The sequence below is a fragment of the Pongo abelii genome, chromosome 1 (genome assembly GCF_028885655.2).
Source record: "Pongo abelii isolate AG06213 chromosome 1, NHGRI_mPonAbe1-v2.0_pri, whole genome shotgun sequence".
Taxonomy (NCBI): domain Eukaryota; kingdom Metazoa; phylum Chordata; class Mammalia; order Primates; family Hominidae; genus Pongo; species Pongo abelii.
In genome coordinates, this window is record NC_071985.2 from 186126948 (window position 1) to 186143755 (window position 16808).

A 16808-nucleotide genomic window follows, 5' to 3' on the forward strand; every position below is an offset into this window, starting at 1 on the left:
AGAGCTGTTCCTATTTGGCCATCTTGGCAGTAGATCCTACAGTGTTTTACAACCATCATCACTACCTATTTCCAAAAGGTTTTCATCACTCTAAAGAAACTCTGTAATCATTTAATGATAATTCTGCCTTCTCCCAGTCCTTGTTATTCTCTACTACTTTGTCTAATCTATGAATTTGCCTAATCTACTACTTATGAGTGGAATCAAATGATTTTTTCCTGTTATGTCTGTCAAATTTTACTTAGCATGCTGTTATCACTGTCATTCCTGCTGTAGTGTGTATCAGAACTTCATTCTTTTTATGACTGAATAATATTCCATTATCTGTATACCACATTTTGTGGACCCATTCATCTGTTGATGGACACTTGGGCTCTTCAACCTGATAAGTACTGTGAATAGTGTTGTTGTGAACATTGGTTTACAAGGATCTGTTCAAATCCCTGCTTTAAAATCCATTGGGTATACACCCAAAAGTGGAATTGCTGGGTCCCATGGAAATTGTGATTTTATTTTTCTGACGAACCACAAATTGGTTTTGCAAATTGACCATGCCAATTTACATTCACCAGCAATTCATAAGGGTTTCAATTTCTCCATATTCTGTCCAACATTTCATATTTTCCATTAAAAAATAATTATAGCCTTTCTAAAGGATATGAAGTGGTATCTCACTGTGGTTTTGATTTGCATTTCCCCAATGACTAATGAAGTTGAGCATCTTTCCAGGTGCACTTATGGATCACTTGCATATCTTCTTTGCAGTAGTTTCTATTGAAGTCCTTTGAATTTTTGAATGGGATTGTAGTATTTTGTTGTTGTGTGTTGGAGTCCTTTATATGTTCTCATTTGATTTGTGAATATATTCTGCCATTCTGTGGGCTATCTTTCAACCCTTCTATCCATTTTTTTTTACTTTGTATATCTTGTATGTAAAAGTTCCACATCATTCTTTTACATAGAGATATTCAGATTCCCCCTCCTTGTGCACCTTCCCTATGTCTTTGATCACTCTGAGGTCTCCACCTCTCCAATTGCAATGAGACTTTCACTTATATGATTCGCTTCCTCTTCCTCTTTTCAACCACGTATTAGGGGTAGTAACGGGAGTGAGTGCCCACTGTCCTGTGGTCTTTGAGCATGGCCAACATGAGCCCTTGTAAATCCCCTGATGCCAGGGGACTGGCCGGCCATCCTGTTCATGATGTTCCCAGGTCACTCTCCTCTCCCAGTTTTTCCATCTCCCTCCACTCCTGGCTGATCACCGACTTTCCAGCCTTCCCCTTTCCTGCCCGTTCTCAGAGCAGGACTGAATTAATCCAATGACCTGGGAACTCAGGGGACTTGGAGGGAGGTCCTAGTTGCAGGCACAAACTAGAAGAGAAGCCCTTTCAGGGTAACAGAATGAGCTTTCAGATCTCAGGCAGAGGAAATTCCCTCTATGGCATCCAAGGTCCTGGGCTAGGAGTGGGCAATAGGTGGGAGGAACATATGGGTTCAGATTTAGGAAGAGAAGCAAGGTCTGCATTGAGAGAGGCTGGGACAATCAGTGACACTAGCCCAGGGGTAGTACATGGGGCCCGCATGCTGGAACAGAGCCCAGGGTCAGCAGTACCAGCACCCAGGCAGTCACCAAGTGTGGACAGGGTTGAGGATGCCCCTGCCCCATCAGGGTGGCCAGCCAGAGAGGCAGAGGACAACCAAGAAGTTGGTTCCCAAGAAGTGCTGTTGGGAAGGAGCTGCTTAGGGTCTGACAGCCTCTTCCACCAGCCAGACCCATTTGCCTACCTGGGCTCCTCCCACCCCTGACTGGACAGCTGCCCACGCCATGAGCTTCCTGAGAAGCCTGAAGGTTCCATATGTGAGGGAGGTTGACAGGTACCTGGTGACGTTGCTAGGCTGGGGTCTCTTTCTGCACCTCACTGGGACTGTGGAGAGCTGAATTTACAAGGCCCTCATGACAGACCAGGCCTTTGAGGCTTTCCTGCTCAGCTCAGTACAGCCTCACTATGGCTGGGATGTGGGATGTTCCTAACCAAACTCCTGAAGCCTTGATCCCCAACACAGCAGTGTTGGGAGGTGGGTCCTAGTGGGAGATATTTAGATCATGGAGACAGATCCTTTATGAAGAGATTAGTGCCCCCTTCCACCTCACAGGCTTGAGGTTTAGCTGTATCTCGAACGGACAGGTTTCCAAGACATTGGGATCAAAACAGAGTCTTGCTTCCTTAGTCTCTCTCCTGCTTCCTCTGTCACCATGCAATCTCAGCATGTGCCACTCCCCTTTTGCTTTCTGCCATGAGTGGAAGCTGCGTGAGAACTTCATCTGATTGAGCTGCCAAAACTTAAACTTTTCAGCCACCAGATCATGAGCCAAATAAACCTCTTTTCTAGATCAATAACCCAGCCTTGGGTATTCGGTTACAGTAACACAAAATACGGCAAGACAGGCTCTTAGCTCAGCCTTGCTGTGATTCATCTTGAATCTAAATCTTGAATGGAATGGAGGCCTGGAGTCTTTTCCCTATAGGTGTGAGCTTCTCCCTCTGATCTCCTAGATAAATATCCTTTATCTAAACTCAGCTACCATGGGAGCCTCAGGAGCTGGACAGGGTGTGGGCACCAGGGGAGACATGGTATGAGGCTGTGTGCAGGGGGATGGGTCAAATCAGGCCCTGCTAGGGTTCTGGCACCAATAGGCACACCTCATCTCCGTTATCTCTCTTCAGTAGAGATTTATCTCCCTGCCTTAGTGTCTCCTCTTCTAACCCTATCACCTTCCATGTGAAGCTGGACAAAGCATGCAAGCTTGTGAACCTTATTCTAGAGAGGAGGGAAGATAGAGGGATTGTCTGGCTGACAATCATGTATGTAGGTAGGTAGCATACAGGAGAGATTTAGATGGATACATCAGATGACAATCAGGTAGGGGCTGTGCCAGGACGAACAATGGGTCTCCATGTTGTCCACATCCTAATTCATGAAACCTGTGATTCTGGGACTGCATATGTCACAATGGACTTTTGAGTAAGTAATGGATCTTGAGGTGGTGACATTATCTTTGATTATCTTAATAAGCTTGATGTAACTAACCACAAGGGTCCTTATAAGAGGGAAAGAGATGTGAAGACAGTCACAGAGAGAGAGACTTGAAGATGCCATTGGCTTTAAAAAGGAAGGAGGGGACAGTACCAAGGAATGCAAAAAAGGCAGCTCTGGAGCTGAAAAGTCAAGGGCTCTCCCTGAAACCTTCTAGGGGTAGGGGTTTGGCCCTGTCCAGAACTTGTTTTCATCCAGTGAAACCCATATCTGACTTTGACCTCCAGAACTGTAAGAGAATAAAAAGCCGTTATTTAAAATCACTGAGATTGTGATGGTTTATTACAGCAGCAATAGGAAACTAATATAGGAACAGACAAGCAGGCAGGAAGAAGGAGACAGGTGTATGGGCAGACAGTCTGGAGGGCAGGCAGGAGTTTGGGAGGTGGGTGGAGATTCAGTGATGTTGGGGTGATCGGACCCAACACCAGGTCGTGGGGATGACAAAGTCCGGCAGAGTCAAAGGAATGAGAAAAGACAGTTTGAAAGAGAAAGTGGGTCCAGGGCGCCAAAGCTAAGTATGGAGGCTGTGAAGGCCCTGAGCTCTGGAAGTGCAGACTATTTATTGGTGATCAAACAAAGAAACAGGTGGTGAGAATGTGGGGGTCGAAAGGGCACGTTGCATTAAGCACATGATTTACAGCTGTGACGGTTTAGCATCTGCTCTGCTATTTGAGATGATGGAGAGCAGGTTCTTTTAACTCAAGATACAATTGATCCTGGAAGAGAAAGGAGCAAGGAGCCAGCAAGTCCAGACACATTCCAGAGCCACGAGCCCTGGATTCCATCCAAGCCACGAGGGGTTTTATGCCCTGGGCTTCGATTATGGTGCGTCAGGGTAGCCTTCCACACTTTAGCACAGAGCTTGGTGTTCCAAAGGCCACAAGGGGTTTTAGACCCTGGATCCTGGACATGATCCAAGACTCTTTTACATTATGTCAGACATGCAAGCTCTGCCTCACCTTCTCCCAACACTCAGCTTTTCTCCCAACAAGAGATACAGGTGGGTAGGAGACAGGTAGACAAGAAGGTAGGGAGCCTGGAGAAAGGTGAGAGAGAGAAGCGCAGGCAGACTGGGGGACAGCAGGCAGGTGGGAAGAAGGGAAGGTGGGCAGATAGAAAGCAGGATATGGGCAGACAGGAAGGGGACAGCATCGGGGGTTAGGAAGACAGGATGGCAGGTGGAGGCCCTCAAAGCTGGTCCTTGTCCTCACAAGGGTTAGGGAGCCTCCTGAGACGCAGGTGGATTCCATTTTTGGATTTCAACACAAGTCGTGCCATGGGGATGGGGATCCTGGTGGGATCAGGCAGCAGCTCAAAGCGGAGCAGGGTCAGGGCCGTGGCCACCTTCAGCTCGTTCATGGCAAATTGTTTCCCGATGCAGTTCCTGGACCAGGCAGAGACAATGAATTGAGAAGTGTCCTCAGGCCCCATTCTGATCTCAGCAGGTTTTGGCCCCCGACCCCAGCCCTGAGGTGGGCATTCAGTGCCCATCCTCGTGTGTCCAGCCCCTGCACACTTACAGCCCATGGACACTTCTACCCCATCCTGGCTTCACACTATCCCAAACCTTGGACAGAGCCGTCTTCCTGGGCTAGCTCCTAACTCCTACCTTCTACCTCTGCTCTCAGCAGCCTGAAACCCTCTATCAAGACAAGGCCAGGGCTCTAAGGCACAGAGTCTAATCACATGAATAGATAAAGAGTTAATCAATGGTTTGTTCACTCCTCCACAAACATTTCTTGTTCTCCAGTGTGGAGGTCAGTTCAGGTCCTGTAGGGTGAGGGTGGGCCACACTCTCAGGTGCTTCCCATGTAGTGGGACACACAGGGACCTGAATCCTCATAGGGGGTCCCCGATGGGTGGATTAAGGGAGTCAGAAGGGCAGTGGGAGGCTTCCTGGAGGGGAACTGGGTGGGTGATCCTCAGTGTTGCCCCACCTGCCTCCCACCCCAGGGTCCGGGCTCCTGTCTAACCTCACTCCTCCATCCACCAGCCCCTGTAGCCTTCTAATTCTACTCCAGAAACGTCCTTCCTTGTCCTTCCTCTGTCTTCTCACCTAGGCTTTACGGTTTTCTGCTTCCCCTCCCTGCACACTGAAGCCACAGCCCAGCTCAGACCCTCCCACGCTCTTCATCACAGAGGGGACAGCATCCCAATGCCTCAGCTGGCAGACAAGCCCTCCGTGGGCTCTTGCCTCACCCACATTTCACCTGTCCAGCCCATGTCCTAGCCCTGTTCATGTGGAGATGGCTGAGAATGTCCTCCCTCCACCTCTGCCTGCCACATCCTCAAGGCTGAAGTCAGAGCCCAGCTGCCTCTCACTCCCTGCCAGCTGGGCCTCTCCCTCCCAGGGCCTCAGGTAGCATTCGTGATTTGTACATGAACACTAACAGTCCAGTGCCACGGACAGCACCAGGGACAGGGACACTCAACAAGCCACTCAGTGAGTGAATGAGTGAAACGATGGATGACGGAACGATGTGTGTCTGGAGCACAGGATATATTTGTGTACAACACATTTTTGTACCTTTTATCTCTGTTTTCTCATCACGCTGCACAGGACTTGACTCATAGAGGTAGGTTTAAGAAATACTTTTATATCTGAATGATGTTATTTAAGTTTTAAAATGAATAAAATAGAATGAAATACACTGAGAGTAAATATTAGTTCTGAGCTAGAAATGGAGCTTAGGAATGCTCTCCAGTTCTCTAGTGGCAGCGACATGATTTGCAGGTAATGTTTAGGAGTACTCATACTGGGATAGACAGACCTGTGCTAGAGGAGTTTTAGGAGGAAGCTTTTTCTTAAAGCCTGTTCTGTGTAACTGGACTCACCGTTTCAAGAAGTCACGTAATTATTTCTTTGAACAAACTTTGTTTCTACTAAGAATTTGTATTGTTTTTGCCTGTGTGGATGTCACAGGATGATTCCTGATGCCACGATGATTTCCACCGCAGCCATTCTGGAGTTTTCCTCTCCAGCTCAAAAGCAATTTCAAGTGTGTTTTATATTTCACATACCAGGAGCCTTCAAATTTGCGTTATATGATAATTATTGGGCTTTTCTGTCCAAGACAGTGTACTGTTCACATTTTTATGTTTTTGGCCAATATTGTGCTAAGTGGATTACAGGACTATGGTATAAAGTTCCTAAGGCATGTACAGAATTTGCCAAATGGGGAAATAGATGTAAATATGTGAACACTATATAATGCAGTAAAAATTTCATTGGGCAAGACAGAAAAATGTATGATATGACACACACTGTTGTAAAACTTTCTTCAAAGGGCTACCTTAACCTCTTCCTTATATGGCTTGAAAGGTAGGATTTGCAGGTCATCTGTATTATAAATAGATGCAAAGATTTCAATGATTCATCTCTATGGCAGACTGGTGAATTAAATAGGGAAGGTAGTGTGCTGCACTGAGGATGTGTGGGGAGAGAGAAATCTACAGTTTACTATTCCTGATAACTGAGAAAAGCAAACAGCTGAAGTTGAATTTACTGGAGAATATCTAATTTTGAGAATTCATGTCCTTAAAGTGAGGAAAATACATGAATATACTGAAGTTTGGAACATGCACTGACAGTGAATTCAGGCTGCCCATTTGAAGAAGCAGAGGGAGCAAAGTCTCCATGAGGTGCTCTGAATGCCACCTTCCTTTTGTACACAGAGATGCCCACACCAGGTGCCTGACTTTCCCACAAATACCAACATTTAAGAGCACAACTGAAGATGCCACATATGAACATCAGGCTCACAAAGATCAGAGGGTTGATCAGAGACTTCCCTTATTTCTCTGTTTCAATTACCACACAGGACGTCTCACCTTGATCCTCCTGAGAAGGGCAGGAAAGCGTGGCTGTGTTGAGCAGAACCTGGTGCAAAACGGGAAGGGTCAAACACCTGCAGAGACAGCACAAGAGCCAGGATAGTTAAGGATCCAGCACCTGCTTGCCACCCATGAGGGGACAGGACTCCCAGAGGTGGAAGCAGGAGAAGGTATTGGTCTTGAGAGATCACCCCATTTCCTCCTCTCAAGGACCACATACCTCTGGGTTGGGCCACACTTTTGGGTTGTGGTGAAGGCCATAAATGGAGAGCAAGACCATGATACCTGTGGTGCAGGTTGGAAAGAGAGAGAAGACCAATCATTCACATGAGGTGGCCTGGTACTCCAGCCAGCAGGGGCAAAAGAAGGCCCAAAAGGCCTACTTTCCACAAATTGTCACTTTGACTAGGATGATTCTGCCATTATGCAGGTGGGTTAGGCTTGACAAAGCATGTGAGTTCAGATGATGAATAGACAACCATTTATACAGGAATGAGAAGCAAGAAAGAATCAGAGCATTACTCTTTAGAGTAAGTCCAGTGACATTTCACATTCATCAAATATCCTCCAAGGGTCATTGGAGAATATACGTGAACTCACTCAATACAACAACACTCCAAGGAAGACATTCTTTTGCTCTCAGTTTTCAGGGGAGATACCTGAGTCTCAGAGAGACCAATTGTCTTGTCTGTGTTCACACAACTAGGTTATGGCAGGACTGGGACCAGAACTGGGGGAGTTGTGCCTTGGTGGCCCCAGATCTGGTCATCGGCTGCTCTCTGCCATCAACCTGAGGCTTCCTCAGAGACTGGACAACAGCCGACCCAGGAAGTGAGATTCCTGATGAGCCTCTTTTGCACTGACCCCATGAGGAAAGAAACACATCCCTCTCTGCCCTTGTCTGATTCTCTTTCCAGCCCTGCACATCTCAAGGAATAGAATTTTAGAGTTACTGACCCAAGGCCGCATTCAGAGATTAACATTTATTTCTTGAACTTTTGGTGGGTTCAAGCTCTCGGACAGACTTTTCAAATTCATCCTAAATACAAAGTATGTTTTTGATTTTTTTAGAACAAAAGGGAGACCCAGAGATGTGCACAACTCTGAAGCACACATGGATTTCTCACCCTCCACCTGTCCCTGTGGAGAGTTTGGGTGAGAGGATGGGGAAACTTCATACCTTTGGGCAAGGAGCGCCCATCAGGGAAGGTGACGGGAGTGCTGAGCTCTCTGCCAATGCCTGGCACCGGTGGGTAGAGTCTCAGTGCCTCCTTAATGCACATGGTGGTGTAGGGCATCTGGTCCAGGTGGTTCCTGAAACAAGCCCATCCTGAACATCAGCAAGGCCTGGGCAGACCAGGGGCTTCCCCTGTAGAGAAGGCAGGGAACCCCATCTTTTGAGCCCTCACTCACCAGGTGATGGAGGCTTCATCACCCAGGAGGCCGTGGATCTCCTCCCGACACCTCTCCTGATGCTTGGGATGTGTGGCCAGAGCATAGAGGATCCAGGAGATCCCACTGGCTGTGGTGTCATGGCCTTCAAACATGAACGTGTCCACCTCAGCACGGAGGTCCTTGTCTGACAAGATACTCCCATTCTCCATCTGGGAAGACCGTGATGAAAGTGCAGGGCTGGTCTCTTGCTCTGTACTTCTGGGCAAAGACTCAGGCCTCTCCTACACATACTCACTTTGGCCAAGAGGAGGAGGTCCAGGAAATCCAAGTGCCTCTTCCTCTTGACCTTCTCCAGCTCCCCCTCCTTCTGTAGTTGAGCCTTCCTCAGTTGGATCACTTGGTCTGTACCAGAACAATGGTTACCAGTCAGAGCTGAGACCATCAGCAGCCCCCAGGAGGCCTAGCTCCCCAACTGCCCCACTGTGGGTGCCTGGTAGATCTCAGCATGAATGTGAGTGTGGGTGCAGGGTCAGGGGTGGAAGCTCTAGTGCTGTGTGAGGCAGGGCACCCCTCCCGCCAGTGGCACAGTTTATGGAGGCTCCGCTTGAATGCTGCTTGGACAGGGTCTCATTCAGTTATCTCCATGTGGGGACACTGATAAACCAAGGCACAGAATCTGGCCCCTCACATCTTGGCTCCCAGCCCCTGAGCAAGGGAATTCCCCAGGCTGAGTGTGTTCTGGCTTCTGCAGGGTTACTAGGGGCCTTCTCTGCCTGAGGAGTCAGGGCAGGTACTTTCACTGTGCCTGGGAAAGGCTGGGAGACAAGAGGAAGAGACAGAACCTGTGTGCTGATGGGCCAGCTGGCAGGCGTGGTGTGTCCAGCGGCCAGCAGAGGTCAGGCTGTAGATGGTGTCATTCTCGTGAAAGGCATTCCTCATACGGCAAAAAACCAGGCTGTTCAGGTCACTAATGGCCTGGATGTAGGACTGAGAATTCCTGAGGGAGAGTATGAAGAAGAGACCGCAGTCGGGGTGGGCCCATTACCCGGAAGTAGAATGGGGTCTGAGAGGAGGCAGCCTCAGATAATGGGGACAAGCAACCTTGAGGCAATGTTTCTTCTATCTTACAGCCCTATTATCCTTTGGCCTTTATCAGATGGAATGGACAACCAGGATCCACCTATGCTAGAAATTAGGCATCTGTTCCTGAGACTTTGTTTGGTCTGGACTGGAATTAGAGTTTGGTCGGGGACTGACTCTTCCTTTGTGTGGAGGTGAGCCTTCACGCTGTCCCACCTGCCCCTCAGGTATGTGCACTCCACTTGTTAAGAACAAAGGCCTGCCGCTGGAGGGTTGTCACTGACCTGTCCACCTGGATGCTGCCCTGATGGCTGAAGGCACACTTCATGATGGTGTCCAGGGTCATCAAGGAGACGTGCTGAAAGACCTCCAGTGGGGAATCCTGGCCAAGGAGCTTTTCCCATTTGTCCTGTGGTGGGAGGGGGCATGGACCTTCTTAATCTCCAAGAAGTGCTTTGCTAATAAGGCCTGGCTTTTTCGTGTACCTGCAGATATCTTGTTTTTTCCTGTAGCTTGCAGATATCTTGGTTGGGATTCCTCACTTTACAGAGCAGATGCATTGTAGAAACTGGGACTGTAAAGCCGGTGTTGGTAAACTGACACCTAATTCTCACACACTTTTAATACAACATTCAACAGATCCTCTCACAATAGCATGGATTAAGTATTGAATTTTGAGATTCAGTTAGGACATATGGTTGTGAAAATTTTGTTGTTATTGTTGTTCTGGGATAAATAATGGGGGATTCTTCAGTGTTCTGAGAGCTGAGCTAGTTCTGAGGGACTAGTAGGACACCAACTTTAGGGCAGAAAGTTTCAGTGCCAAAGATAGCTTAAGGGGCTAGTATGGGCACTCTGTTGTAGAGAAAACAGGGACTTCAATTCTTTTCCATTCATCAAAATTTGCTGGGCAGAGTTGGATGAGAAATCAGAGTCCTGACTGGAGATGATGCTATGGCAGGTATTGCTCTGAGAACATAGACCTGGTGTTCATTTCCTTCCCAGGGTGGCTTAAATCCATGCAGAAACTTGGGGCCCCAGGCCAGAGCCTGGGTGGGTGATGACATCTTGGCCTGTCCATGCTGCCACTGAAGCTGCCATTGCCCAGGCCAGCCAGCATAGGAAGTCCTGCTGTCCAACAAGATTGCATACTCCTCCAGTCCCTTGTGCTGAGGTTCCAAAGTGGGAGAAGAAGGGTCTTGTGTTCACCATGAATCTCTATTCCTATGGTGGGGAACAAAATGTGGATCTGACCTGATGCCTGGGTGTTCTCCTACCTTATACAACTCTGGGGAACCCTCTACTCTCACAGCAATGACCTGAGAGTGTTGTTCCATGTGTCTATGTCTGTGGCTGCCTGTGGGACACAGGGTCGAGAGTGGAGTTGGTGAGAGTGTGTGCTGTGAGTGGGTGTGGGGAGAGGAGAGAAACATGGACTCACCAGCATCACTCGTACAGAGTCTGCCATGAGCCCCACGTAGGGCTTCAGGATGTCATAGTGGAAGGCTGGGGTCAGCATCCGTCGATGCTGGAACCATGTCTGCCCATTCAACAAGAGCAAGCCATACCCTAAGGTAGACATGAATATGTGTATGTGTGTGTCAGGGGCTGCATGGACCTAGGGATGACGTGACAATTTGGGAGGGAGAAAGATGGCTTCTTGGGGGGAGAACTATCCAGAAGAAGCCACATCATGGGCAAATGTAGGAAAAGGAGGTACATTTCAGGCATGTGAATTTTGTAATTGAGCTGCTACATCCATGTGATTATGACAGCTGTGAGATAAAGGTTGAAAAGGGTTGTGGGCAGATGTGAAATAAATGTGAGGCCAAGGATGTCTGGAGAGAACTGAGACATGAAATAGAAGAAGCTGAGCCTCAGGAAGGTTTGCACCAGCATTAGGAAGGGGTGAGGGTCTTGCTAGAAGAAGGAAATGAGGCTTGATTTGGGGATGGGGTCATGATAGTGGTGGCCCCTAATCTGTTGTTCTCTGTGAGCCAAATAAATAACTCAAACCTAACTAGGGAGTGGGCTGCAGTCCTAGTTTGCACACATACCAATCCATGGAGCCAGGAATCTGTAGGAGCCATGGGATTTCGGGTCTGAAAGGTAAGAAAGGACTTTATAGGAGACTAGGAGTTACTAAGCAAGGCAGTCTCAGAGGCAGCCATCAGTTATTGGTGTCTGTCAGTTGGCAGTTTGACCCATGTCACCTTCCACTTGACTCCCATCCGCTTCTATTTCTGTCCTGAAGGTCAGTGTGGGCTCAGGAAGACAGACTCAGTGTTCCAGCAGGAAAACACCCAGAGGGCTAGGAAGGTGAATTGGTGAGAAACATAGGCTAGGTCTTCAATGACAATGAATAATACAGAGCCATGGGTTTTTCTACATTGATGTTTTCCTAGTCACCTCCTGACCAGGACAGGCAACAATTAGAGCTTCAAAACCCAAGTCAATGTGGGTATGAAATTTGTTTTACAGATCTGGGGCAATTTACATTTCAGAAAACCTCAATTTTCTTAATAGAGAAATAGAAAAAAGAATAGAAAATTCAGCCCCACATATTGTTTTAAACATTCAGTATTCAGTAAATATTTTTGACTACAGCCTGGGCATGGTGGGCTTGGTGGATGCGTGGGAGAGGTTTCAGATATTGATGTTGGAACAGCCACTCTCTTCTGGAATTTGACAGACCCAGGGTCATGTGTCAACAGGGAAGAGACATTGCAGTTGGGATGGGGGTTCGATCTCACCTGATCTCCCCAGAATCACCTTCATATAGTCAGGGTCATAGAGCTGGACACGAACTTTACCTCCCCATATCCAATAAGGACAGGCACTTGGGAATGTCTTCACCCATTCCTGAATCCGTTGTAGCTCCTGGTCGTGTTGGAACTGTCAACGAGGGTAGACAGATGAACACTTTCATTTACTTCTAGTCTTTGCAGCAGGAGTGAAGGGCAGGACAACCACAGGAGCCATGTAGCTCAGGTTAGGGATTTAGATCTGTTTCTGATGACCTGAGCTGTGATCCAGATTCTTGCTCTCTCCCCAGGACTTGACCTTAGGCCAAGCGCTATGAGCCCTCACTCAATACTGCCAGCAGAAATTTAAGTCAGCCATTGTCTTCATGTTGTGTAAAATCTCTGGAAGTCATAAATACAACAATTTCCATGGGCAATGTGCATAACTTGTATTACTTGATGAGCAGACTTGTAAAATCATTTAGTATATTTAGAGAATAAAATGAATTAATGTAAACATTTTAAATTACACTATAATTTTATATAATCATACTTGTTATATTTTCAATATTATCCCAGCATATATGGTAAATATTTGTTGAGATAAAATAGCGTTTGGGATGTGTATGGCTAAGCAAAAAAAGATTAACTATAAAATTGTGTGCATAATAGTATTCTACATGTTGAATATGTACAGATTTATGGGATGGAGTCTGGGTATATGCATATGGTGCTGGTGTTGGACTATAATTTTGAGATTTGGGTTTCTTATTCTCATTTTCACTTATCAATGAATTATGAGCTCCCTGCTGCCTGCAGTCATCTTTCTAAACTCTTCGATGTGGATCACAAAGCCCTTGGCTTTCTGGCTTCAACTTCTCTTTTCTTGCCTCCAGCCCTGCTGGCAATTCCACCATCACCCGTTTGTTTCAGCTCCAATGCCGATGCCACCACTGCTGCTGATTCACACACCAGCTACCCCTGCTCACTCTTCTGGGCCCTGGCACTTGCTCTTTTCTCTACCTTGAATGCCCTTCCCCTCTGCCACAGAGCAGCCACCTCTCCTCAGCTTTCAAGACTCAGCTTGGCTTTAATCTCATCTGGAACCCTCAAAGACATTGGGTCCTAGTGATGTTCCATGTAGCCAACTCTTCTTTATTTCAACTGCTTCTAGTAACTCAAAGCAACTGTCTACCATATAAATATCTAATGTCTGCCCACCTCCTTCTGACAATCATATTGTCCAGCTCTGAGGCAGCTTGCCCTACTGTGGGGTAGGCTCCATCATTCAGCACATGCTTACTGCACACACACTATGTGCCCAGTGTGGTTCAGGCACGGCGTTAGGACACAGCTGTGGTCCTTATCTGTGTGGAATTTTCAGACTAGTTGGGGGGTGAGGAAGATTACAGGCTGTGCAGTAGAGGATAATGGACATGAGATGGAATGAAGGACAAGCATTCGGGGAAACTTTGAAGAGGGACCTAACTCAGAACTGAAGATTAGAAAGCTCTTCCTCACTCACTGAGTCATCATTTACTGAGGGACTATTGGGTTACAAAGATAAATCAGAGATGGTCTCTCCCAGAAGAATCCCACACTTGTGACACTGCAGAACAATAACTGAGACAAGTTAACATTGCTCTGGCCTCTTGAGGATAGCCCGTAGAAAAAAGAATCAGCCCTTCACTTCTGGGAGACCCAGGAGGCCTTCTTGAAGGAGGTAGCTTGGTGCTGGGCCTTGACAGATAGATATGAATGAGAAAATAATTCCAGGTAGCAAGCACAGTGTGATCAGAGGCCTAGAGGTTGAAATGCAGAGGCAGGTAGTGAGGTAGTGAGTAACATATGGTAAAAGAGGAGAATGGGAAAGAAGGCAGAGTGGTATTGGGACCAGTCCATATAGGGCTAGAACTTTGTCAGGTCCCCACATTGGTTCTGCTCTGCTCAGAAATATGTTGCCTTCTTTGCTGAGAAACAATAGGCCTCAGCTCCCTGAAACCCCTATCTCTACTTAAGTGTGTTCAATTCATAGCACCTTGATGAGTCCCTCTCCATGCAGCCCTTTACCGTGCTCTGTTCCTACCGGCCCCCCTCCCCGTGCAGGGATAGCAGTGCATGGGGGATGGGCTCTGTCCCTCCTCAGCCCTTTTGCTGCTCCTTTCTCTTCTTCCTCTGTTCCTCTACACCTGGCGTGTCCAATCTTTTGGCTTTCCTAGGCCACATTGGAAGAAAAATAATTGTCTTGGGCCATGCATAAAATACACTAACACTAATGATAGCTGATGAGCTCAAAAAAATTGCAAAATAATCTCATAATGTTTTAAGAAAGTTTACGAATTTGTGTTGGGCCACATTCAAAGCCATCCTGAGCTACATGCAGCCCCATGGGGCATGGGTTGGACAAGCTTGCTCTACACGCCTGACGTGATCATCAAGCTGTGCCAGGATTTTGCTGATTGCTGGGGCATAGGGAGGGGATGACATGCTCACCTCCAGGGAGCTCACTGTCTGGGTGTGTGGGAGGAGAGCCAGGAGGTCAACACACCCTGTTCAATGTGCAACTCAGACACCAGTCTCCTCACCTGGAGGACATCGTGCAGGCTACCCCCCTCATGTGTACCCACAATTGTCAGGTTTTCAGGTCCTAAATCACCTGTTGTGGAAATTCCGTGAGTCTTGGGGAAACTTACTTAGCCAGTTGGTCCCCTACACCAGTAGATCTCTGCCTCAGATATCCACCCCAGCAGAGTGAGCTCTTTTCCTGCAGTCTGACACCTTCTCAAATTCCTGCCTGTATTCTTCACAGACAATAAACTCCTCATGGCACAGATTCCTCAGATGGGTGTCTGTGCTCCCAGGCAAATGCAGGGCCAGGCAGAGTGATGGCATTGAATGACTGGGCAGAGAGCATCTAGAAGCCTTGTTCTTTGAGAAAAGCCAAGGCTTATGGGGTAACCAGCCTGGAGACAATCAGGCATTGCCCTCCACGTGCAGGACTGCCAAGACACACTTGATATCTGCAGAAGGAGGGCATGGGTGATAGAGCTGAGGACCAGCAGGATGGGCTTCATGGGAGGAGTGAGCTCCTCATGACTGGGACAAGCTGAGATCAGAGAGGTAGGCTGGGTGTTCCTTTGAGTCCTCACGTGTGTTACAAAACAAGGCTTTGCTCTATGGATTTTGTGACCAGGGTCTCAGAGCCCCATCCCTCTTTGCCCTCCCACTCCCCCATTGAGTTCCTCCCTACCTCCTGGGTGTGCCCGAAGAGCCAGTGGGAGGGAGGGCACGGGAACTGCTGGAGGGCTTTGAGCAGCCACTGCCTGTGCAGGTAGAGCTGAGCTGCCTTGATCAGCAGCAGAAGCAGAATGAGCAGGGAGGCCGCTGGGAGGATCCCGGAGACACCACCCAGGAGTCTGCTGGGGCTCAGGACAGAGACACTCATGGTGCAGCACCTGCTGGATCTCTGAGTGCCCCTACCTCTCTCTGACCACCCCCGTCCACCTGTGCTCAAGTCCTGGGAGGATTGTCCCGCCCACTTGTGGGGAGAGTGAAGGGGGAGGGCAGAACTTGGACCTCAGAGTTCAGAATCGATTGACTATGGATGATCCACCTAGAGGAACAGTGGGAGAAAAGCTTCATCAGCTGTCTACCACATTCCCCTGTCCATGTACCTCACAAATATTTAATGAGCATTTACTGTGTGCCAGGCAGTATGCTAGGTGTGTGGGCACCACTGCGAGGAAAATAGACTTGAATGCTGACCTCAAGGAATTTGCATTCTGCTTTACTACATTGCAATAATGTTCATTCAATAGCACTTTTTTTGGTTACATGTTCAAAGAAAATTCTCAACATGATATGTACATTTAAACTCAACATTAACCAAGTCTTGAATCATCACTTTTGTCTTATTGCAAATCTAATTTTATTTACCATAAAAACCACTTCCATCTATATATTGAGTGAAGAGTGGGAATTATGTCTTTCTATTAACTGGATGATGATATGGACAAACAGATGCTAATATGGCAGCTGTTCAAGTACTTTATTTTATTCCAGTGGGGAGACTGGTTTCATAATATCCAAGCATGATTTTTTTTTCTCAATTCATATACATGACAATTTAAAAAATTCTACATAATGTTAGTTATGACTTTTCCCCCATTGATAGGTCTACCTTCTCTACCAGAGAAAGTCCTAGAAAAATTTTAGTCCTACTTCAGTCTAGTACTATAGCCACAGCAGGAGCATGTTTACCAATTCTCTTTCACCCTACAATAGTATGTAATTACACAATCAGAACTTTGCACTCTGTTTAGGAGCCCTGACTACTTTCTTTAGGACAATCTGTACTAAACAGAAATTAATATTTAAAAAATCATTGCTTTGCCAACCTCAAGTAAAGTAGGTTAAATAGTAACTATTGCTATGAATTAACCCTCCCTGGCATTTTTACATGCATATCTGTGCATGAGCATTCTTTTTTTTCCTCTTTTTATAATTTCAACTTATTTTAGATTCAGGTACATACGCAGGTTTTTTACACTGGTATATTGTGTGATGCTGAGGGTTTGGATACAAATGATTCTGCCACTCAGGTAGTGAGTATGGCATATATTAGTCAAATTTTCAAGGCTTACTCATATCTGT

General features: G+C 47.1%; 1 protein-coding gene and 1 long non-coding RNA gene across 4 annotated transcripts in view; one reads left to right on the forward strand and one right to left on the reverse strand.

The window, feature by feature from the left end:
* The window catches only part of LOC129050987 (uncharacterized), a 96686-nt gene that overhangs the window by 24781 nt on the left and 55097 nt on the right, over positions 1-16808 (forward strand). The window lies entirely within an intron of this gene.
* LOC100173781 (cytochrome P450, family 4, subfamily A, polypeptide 11-like) lies at positions 3353-15657 on the reverse strand. Its single transcript, NM_001133305.1, is given in 12 exon segments — positions 3353-4486; positions 6934-7010; positions 7157-7221; positions 8117-8250; positions 8350-8540; positions 8627-8733; positions 9174-9328; positions 9696-9820; positions 10853-10980; positions 11469-11513; positions 12165-12306; positions 15406-15657. Coding segments are annotated over 12 exon segments (1560 nt in total). The 5' UTR covers positions 15601-15657; the 3' UTR covers positions 3353-4290.